General features: G+C 38.1%; 1 protein-coding gene across 6 annotated transcripts in view; it reads right to left on the bottom strand.

The window, feature by feature from the left end:
- Positions 1-1,043: 1,043 nt before the first annotated feature.
- Positions 1,044-9,080, bottom strand: part of NCOA7 (nuclear receptor coactivator 7) — a 163,031-nt gene continuing 154,994 nt past the window's right edge. For 4 of the 6 annotated variants that reach the window (XM_011944478.1, XM_011944475.1, XM_011944480.1 and 1 more), the window contains 3 exons: positions 4,399-4,494; positions 3,909-3,982; positions 1,047-3,516 (listed from right to left, as the gene is read on the bottom strand). In XM_011944478.1, coding sequence (XP_011799868.1) covers positions 3,381-3,516; positions 3,909-3,982; positions 4,399-4,494 — 306 coding nt within the window. In that variant the 3' untranslated portion in view covers positions 1,047-3,380. Of the gene's footprint in view, positions 3,517-3,908; positions 3,983-4,398; positions 4,495-9,080 lie in introns of all 6 variants that reach the window. The other 2 variants (XM_011944476.1, XM_011944479.1) reach the window with 1 other exon arrangement.

Here is a 9,080-nt window from a genome sequence, read left to right as displayed (position 1 = left end):
GGCTTAAGAGATTCTCAATGCCTTCCTCAAAAGGAGAGTAATTCTTTTATTAATGCTGTTTCATGTGTGTATTAGTCCATTTCACGCTACTATAAAGAACTACCTGAGACTGGGTTATTTATAAAGAAAAGAGGTTTAATGGACTCACAGTTTCACATGGCTGGGTAGGCGTCAGGAAACTTACAATCATGGCAGAAGGCAAAGGGGAAGCAAGGCACATCTTACATGGCAGCAGGAGAGAGAGTGAGGGTGGAACTGCCCAACACTTTTAGACAGTCAGATCACATGAAAACTCTCTCACTATCATGAGAACAGCATGGGGGAAACTACCCCTACGTTATAATCACATCCCACCAGGTCCCTCCCTCAACATGTGGGGATTACAATTCCAATGACATGTTAGTGGGGACACAGAGCCAAACCGTATCAATGTGTCTGTAAAACTTTAAAAGGCATCAAGGAGAGGGAAACGAAATTAAGGGAAGGTATACTTATAATAGTGCAGGATGTCTCTGGTGGCTTGTAGCATGGAGATGCCTCTAATCATTTTCAACAGATTCTGAAGAAACATTTGGTTGCCCCCTCCCACTCAAGTCCTTTGATATGGACTTATGAACTGAGGAATTATGAAGCAATGAAGACTGCTTGGGGTCTTCATCTAGCCTGACATCTAGGGCCTAGGTGTCAGGATGCCAAAGAAAATTTATCAGAGATTAAGGTGTCTCTCATGGAAATTATGAAGTAGGTTAAGACAGATGTTGAGAGGAGGAAGTCGTCATTCATAGTACAGCTAGAAAGATTAGAAAAGAGACCGTTAGATACAGCCAAGAGTTATCTCTGGTAAATATAATGAGAGCAGTTTCCATGCACTGATGGGACAATTAGGAGGGTGGCTACAGGGAATGAAGAGGGAGTTTCCAGGGCAGCAGTGAAAACATGAGCTCTGGACCTTGTTTAGTGTTGGATATTTCACCATCCTCTCACAAAAGTAAACACTCTGGTACCCAGTAAATACCTGATGAATGAACCTTTGGGAAAGAAAATCATTGAATGCATAAATTCCTTTATTGAAAATATTGGGATAGCACTGCATTACATATAGTCAATATCCATAAATGAAGGGTCACACATTTCTGAATGGACAATACTGTTTTACATAGAGAACACAGCATGTGGATATGCTCTCACAATTATAGTATCATGGACTAAACTAGGTCAGAGTGAAGTATAGGCAAAATGACCATTTTGTTTTTTTCCATTTTATTTATTAATAGCATATGGTTGCAGATGGTGTAAATGGTAAACGTGATATCATGAGACATTCCTGATATCTCACACCAACACATTATTTAGCGAGCAGGCTAAGGTGAAACTGCCAGTATGCTGTTAGTCAAGAGTTCTCAGTAGGAGAGCTTGAGTGAAATGTACGCCCAGGCTACAGATTTAAAATTTTCTAGCATTCATTTACATTTGCATGGAATGTAAGGAGTATAATAATTGTTGATCTGACAGGAGGCCACTGGACAATTTGTTCTCTTTTACAAATTGTCTAAAATAGGAGAATAATGTAAAGGAAATATTCTAAGAATTGTTTTTTTAAATGCAGATATGCAAATAGTACTTGTTATAAATTTTTTCCTTTCAAAAATTACCGGGGAAATAATTTATGACAGACCATTTTTCAGCTTTGGCTATTATTAGAAATTTTTTCCTACTAGCAAGCAGTCTTCGGCTTTCATAAAAGTCTGGTAATCAATAATATTGGTTAAGTCTTTATTATTATTATTGTTACTATTTTTGAGAGAGAGTCTTGCTGTCACCCAGGATAGAGTGCAGTGGCACGATCTTGGCTCACTACAACCTCCACCTCCCGGATTCAAGCAATTCTCCTGCCTCAGCCTCCCAACTAGCTGGGATTACAGGCACCCGTCACACACCCGGCTAATTTCTGTACTCTTAATAGAGAAGGGGTTTCACCATGTTGGCCAGACTGGTCTCAAACTTGTGACCTTGAGTGATCCACCTGCCTCAGCCTAATACAGTGCTGAGATTACAGGCAAAAGCCACCGTGCCTGGCCCTTTATTTTATGTAATAGATGTTTTATGATGTGAAAATAAGTTGATATCTTAAAAACAGGTTTTCCTTTCTATTCCAATTTTTATATGAATGCATTTCTTTGTATTTTTTTCTCAAATAAATGAGTCTACAAACCAAAACAATTGGTCCAATTTGACGTTTTTCATTTGATTTTAAAAATGCAGAAATTAATATACTGAGTCTCTTTTAAGACAGAGGCCTGCTCGTTAATGTAAAAGCTTGGAAAAGTTATACAAAGAACATTCCGAAAATAAAGTTTTTGTTATTAACACACATGATTTTATAAGAAGCAAAACATTTTTTTTTCAAAAGCAGGATTTGTTCTAAATCTAGGTTCACAAAGGTATTCATTTCTATAAATATCAACTTAAGACTGTGAGAAATGATGTATTCTTTTTCACACGAATATGTTCAAGGTAAGTAACTAAAAATGTACCCTTTTATTGACTAAATGGAAAGCTGGCCTATAATAGTCAAATTGATGAATATTCATAATGAGTTTTTAGAAATTTAGAATTATACACTCATATATATGTATATGTACATATACATACACACACACATATATCTTTATATATCCACATACAGATACATAGATATATGCTGCTTAAGACCTATCACCCTAAACAATCAGGGCAAAAAAAAATTCAATATAAAACTATATAAATCAAACAGATTTGTTCCCAAAACATAGCACAAAATGTATACATTTAATATTTCAAGATTTGACACATTAAAAGAAAAAAAATGCTGACACATTTCAGACAATACACTACAAATAATAAATAAAAGTTTTTTTTTTTTTAAAAAAAAACCTCATATATTCCCTTTAAGTGCTGTGCACTTACAATTTTTCTAAATGAGACTAACTTTTTCCATGGCAAATAATAGCTGTACATTTTGGTAATGAAAATTATGCTGATAAATACACAAGGCATGTATATATCCACAGTATCTTTTTTTTCACAGTTACCAAAAATAAAAATTGCATTCAACTCATATATCCATAAACACTCTGATTCCTCACTGTATGGATTTGAAGGAAGTGGAAGTACAAAGTCTTTTCAACAACCTGGATTTTAAGTTTCTTTCTTCAATGTCTGCCCTCCACGTGGACCTTCCAGAATCTTTCTGCAATGTGATCATGCTCTGAGATGATGGCAAAAGGGAAGCATTGGGGTGGGATGAGGCAGCCCGGGCTGGGGCTTCTTTTTCCAGCCAGCTTTAGGAGGGCTGGTCGAACCCAGTCTTTTAAATGTTATATTTTAAGGCAGTCTGAATTTCACTCAAATGCCCACACCTCCAGATCCTGAACTATGAAGTCTTCCTTTTTGGAAAGAATATCATTATTGAAAGTGCTGCAAGAGTTGCTTCGTCCATGGTATAAATCAGCATCTAGCCATAAACCAAATCGTCCCCTGAAAAGGTTAAAAAAAAAAAAAAATGGTGAAAACACTTCTATCTTACATGGCACATGGCACACTGTTCTCTCTTGCCCCCATCTTCTTTCCTTTATACTATTGACAGGCAAAATTCCTAACTGCTTATAAAACCAGGATACATTTCCTTTATTTCATTTAAATGACTAGTCTTCCTAAAAGACAAGTGGTAACAGTCCCTCATTTAGACACATAAATATTCTATCTTTGATTCTTTGTGTCATGTGTTAGGCCACTGTCCTAATTCCTCTAAGCACATGGACTAGCTAAAATAACCTGACACCGAAGTTTTAACTACGTGGGTCAAAACAGACCCACTCAGGTCAGGTGGTAAAATAACAATAAGAAAACAAAAACAACAAAAACCTTACCCTCCACCACCAAGTTCTAAAGAACTTATGTCTCCATTGATAAAATACGAATTTTCTCCACTCCACTTAAAGACCTTGGGGAAGAAACACAAAAAAGAAAACAGACATTTTAAAATCTGGAGAATTAGCAATGAGGAAATATGAAATAGTATCTATGTGTAAAAGGGAACTACCTCACCCCATTGACTGAGGAAGTTTCTGACTGCCAGACTTGGCCCACACCAGGATGAGACCTCCCAAGGGGTTATGAAGGAAGGAAGACCTTTCAGACACATGGTGTCTCTGACCTGTGACTCTCTGGATCCCAGCCTGAGCAGCCCAGAAGGCCAGGACCCCAAGCAGTTTGTGAGCTACAGTCATAAAGGGCTGACCCAGCTTGGAGTCAGTTCAGGAGAAGTTACAGGACAGCTAACTGCCCCAATGCCTATCCCCTTCCCCAACTGCGGACACTGTGACATATGGGAGTTGGATATTTCTCCTATCTACGTACCTTGAAATGTGGGCTGAATGTGTATAGGAAAGTTTCACCTGTGCCATAATAGTGGTCACTGAACTTGAAAGGATGAGTTGCATATGCTCCAAAAATCTGTCAAAAGAAAACAGAAATGTTACCTACATTCAAACCTAAATCCCCAAAGCAAGGCTTTCTGGAGTATTTTTGATACATCATGTTCTGAGATCTATTTCAGCAAAGATTATTACTAAATTGGCACTCAAACTTAAAAAGACCACCAATAAAAGAATAAACAAGTATCCCCAGCTCTAACTGGAACCCAAGTAGCCAGCATTCCTGATGCATGCAAAATTCATCTGACAAAGCTCAGACAACTTGTTTGCCAAAGGCTAATAATTTGTTCCGATTTTAAAAGATTTCCAAAGTTCACTACGGAGACAAATTTCTGTTATTGAACATGCGTAACATAATAGAAACATTAAGCAACAACAAGATACATCTTGCGCACAGAAATGAATGCTTGGGAAAACACAGTCACATCTCTTCTGTATTTTATAAGTGGAGTCATGGCTGGGCATTTCCCCAGAGAAAATGAACTTTCCTTTCTTTTGATTTGTAACAATGAGTTATTAATATGCTTATTCAATTAAAATTATATGCTTAAAAATGACCGATTTACTATAGTTTAGTTCAAAGTGACTTTTAAGAAACAAATAACTCCGTAATATCATGGCCTTGAAAGGTAACTTAGATGTGTTTAAATCAATGGTTCTTGTACTTTTTCTTGTCGGGGTTGGAAGGGGAGCCAGGCTACACAAGGAGCACTGTTTTCAGAATGTGTCCGCCCACAGCCTCAGCATCTCATCCTTCTGTTCACATCCTGAGCAGCTCTTGCAGGGGTGAGCATATGTATTTTGAAAATGTCCCTAGGTGATTCAGACATTCTTCCTATTTCAAATCCCATTTGAAGAACATTGCTTTAAATGTAGGTTATCTGGAAAATGTCATAGCATTTTTCAAAAATTATTTCAATTAGATCACAATCTCTGCTGTCTTCTTCACCACTTACACTCAGTTCCTGGCTACTTGTAACACCTAAGTATTAGGTAGAAGGCTAGAAACTCTTTCTAACCAGTATTTTTCATACTTCCTGCTACCAAACCTTTCCCTAGAGCTGCCAAGAACAAAGAAATATAGCACAGTAACAAAACACAAAAAAATACTTTGCCCTTCTTCTGGTGATCGTCCAGAAAAAGAACTAAAATACAATCAAAATAGGCATCTATTTTTTAAAGCATGGCATTAAAATATGACAAAAATGGCAGTGGCCATACATGGAAGAAAATGAGTCCCTCCCTGATCAGTCAACAAGAAAAGTTATCTTTATTTTCACAACCTTCATAGAATTTTAAATAATTATTTTCTTTCTTAGCTAAAATTCTCCACACCCCCGCTTTTTTAATTTTTAATTTCTTTTATTTTTTATTTTGAGATGGAGTTTCGCTCTGTCGCCCAGGCTGGAGTGCAATGGTGTGATCGCGGCCCCTCTGCAACCTCTGCTTCTCAGGTTCAAGCGATTCCCCTGCCTCAGCCTCCTGAGTAGCTGGGATTACAGGCACACACCACCAAGTCTGGCTAATTTTTGTATTTTTAGTAGAGACGGGGTTTCACCATGTTGGTCAGGCTGGTCTTGAACTCTTGGCCTCGGGTGATCCACCTGCCTCGGCCTCCCAAAGTGCTGGGATTACAGGTGTGAGCCACCACACCTGGCCTTATAGCTAAAATTTTCTTAGCAATTCTGGAAATGCATTTAAAGACTAAGGGCTGGATGATATTAGGGAATTACAGTTAATTTTGTTAGATCTATTGCATTGTGATTATGAGAAAATGTCTTTTTTTCTATTAATGTATTTAAAAAGAAATTATATAAAACAACTTTTATATAATAGTGTTGTTCAGCCTATACTATATAAAAATGTAATACATTTAGCAATAGCAGAACAAAGGAATCCAAGGGAATAGACGAAGAGTAGCCCAGAAATGATAAAAGGAAAGTCATATAACAAAACATATAAATGTACATTTGCTCTCCTTTCTTCTCTCAACTTCCTTAGCAGACATAAAATTATGTAACATAGTAATCATAACAATCTATTGCTATATTTGTAATATATACAGATGCATAACATTAGTACCACAAAAAGTTAAAAGATGTAGTACAGCAAAATAGGAGCAATATTTCTATACCTCACTAGAAGTTAGTAATTAGTCTCTATTAACTGCCTGATGATTGTTCTATCGTTTTCAGCAATGCCTGGTGGTATAAATTATTCTGCAGTCTGATTCAATTAAATGTAGGTTCCTTTGCATGGACAGTTTCTTTGGCCAGACTATGAAGTTTACCCTGAATCCAGAAAGGCTCTCCTTAGCTGTCTCTTTTCTTGGATCTCTCTGGTAAAGTAGATGGTCTACAGTTTAATTTTTGCTTTCCTGGCTACAACCTTCTTAACACCAAAAGTCTCATTGTTTTCTAGAGTGCCCTTTGGTTTGAACTTCCCCACGTGTGTCTAAACAAAGTCAGTTCCTTTGGGTAGAGCTTTAGAACTCTATGCCCTGTGGCCTGCCTCTTCCCCTGGGGAAAAAATCTCTAACCTACTGCTCTGAAGCTAGGGACTAGACAGTGACAGTAGCCTCTGGTCTTGGCTTGCCTCATCTGGTGCAAAACTTCTGCCCTGTGAGCTGAAATAAGAGTAGTAGAGACTCTGGTATTCTCAGCCTGCCATGCCTACGGTAGAGCATGGCTCTGTGAGTGGAGGGTGGGTAGATGAAAGCCCCCTACCTCTAGGCCACACTTGCTTGGATTTTAGCTTTAGAAACACAGACCTTGGGTGGGAGATAAGAAATGCAGAGGATCCACAGCGAGAGAGGTACACCATAACCCTTGACTGGCAGCTGTGGGAAGAGAGTGCCCCATCTTCTTGGCCACACATGCCCAGAGTGGAACCACTGTCAGTCTCAGCGGGGGGTTAGGGAAGGGAGAGGGTTGTGCCTCAAGTGCCACAGAATCCCACTGTTATAACTAAGATTAATTCGATTTTCTTGAATAAAGATTCCCTCATTTGCTTAGAATAATTTCTAGAGACTTTAAGTGATCGTTGTTTTTGTTATTTCTACAAGCTAAGGTTCTTTCACTTTTATGTTAGAATTTCATATAATTCATTTTCAGACACATTTGCAGGTGTTGTTCTATCATGTTCTCAAACACAGCAAAGCCACAGTTTCCCCTTCAGGGTAGATAGGGTGCAGAAAGTAAAGTTAGTGTCTGGTTGTCCTCAAATCACACAAGTGCCTCCAGGGTACATGACTCAGCAAGACTCCACCCAGTGACAAGACTGTAACCTTCAGTTGTAGGCCTCCTTTACAAACCTCACAGGAAGCTTGGTAAAACTGTGCTTCATCAATACCTGTTCTGTGTGAACCATCGCATTCCTCAACAAGTGTGATAATTTGGTAAATAAACAGGACAAATAATCTATACTTAGGTGAGAGTCTGTATGTGTGCTCTAAGATAATATAGCCATACTTCATCCAAAACATAACGTCCAATTCTCAAACATTTCACTAAATTCCTAAGTCCCTTTTAAACCAAATGTTATCATTATTTTAATTTGTTTATCTTGACTCTACCCACCTTTCAGCTTGCATCATTATTTAAGCAAAATGTCAGCAATCAGGAAATAACAACAGTAACAATGATAGCTAAATTAATTCCCACAACTCTTAAGCTACAATAATATTACAATAAAGTCACAAAGATCACTGTTAAGAAAGTGTCTTTGGTACCCCCATTTGTTCCCTAACTTTTCCCAAGACAAATCATGACAGCCAAGTTCTATTTCCCATAAAATGATCCCATGTATATGGCTCATTACAACGTGGATATGTCTCAGTATAAAAATGTTGTGCTTCACAGTAAGCTCCCCAATGCTTAATAGTGCCTAACACCTAGCAGGCACTAACTAGATAAATTTGCTGAATGGATGAATAAATGAATGAATGAATAAATGTTGAGTAAAATCTGCTTCAATGCCAGAAAATGTGGTCAATGCCACATCTTAAAATCTTAAGTCAAACTGAAATGAGCAATGAGCAGATGTGAATGATGCCTTCCTTTCGTGATGGAAGAGACTGACTGGGAAGTGACTGAAAAAAACCTGGACAGATTCCACTCACAATCTGAGCTGACTTGCGGGAAGAGGTAACAGTGCAGGGACACAGGGGTAATAACTAGTTTTCACTAGTTCCTCGAAGAAAGACCAGCTGTAACACAGGCAAAAGTACAATCAAGAATGGTACAGTGCATTTTCTGTGGTTTCTTAACAATTGGGCCCCTCAGGCACAACACACTATGGCCTTGACTGGCTGTCCATCATATCCAAAATGCAGGCAAGGTTTGTGGGCACTACTTTGGCTACCTGGGAAAGGAGCTGGTATGGCACTGGAACTTATTTCTGCAACTATTTCCAAATCCAGATCTCACTCTACCCCAACTTTCCAGATTTTAGGCTGTAGGATATCATAAAGCTCCTTAGAATGTGACTGTATTTGGAAGTATGATCCATTTCATTTTGGAGATGATTCTGAAATATGTAAGGGTGGAAGGCCATAATGATTGGGATTTACTTCAAAATATTTCAGCAGAGAAAAAACAAGGATAA

The sequence above is a fragment of the Colobus angolensis genome, unplaced genomic scaffold (assembly GCF_000951035.1).
Source record: "Colobus angolensis palliatus isolate OR3802 unplaced genomic scaffold, Cang.pa_1.0 Scaffold231, whole genome shotgun sequence".
Classification (NCBI taxonomy): domain Eukaryota; kingdom Metazoa; phylum Chordata; class Mammalia; order Primates; family Cercopithecidae; genus Colobus; species Colobus angolensis.
Note: the sequence above shows the minus strand (reverse complement) of the source record. Positions and strands in the feature narration are given on the sequence as shown.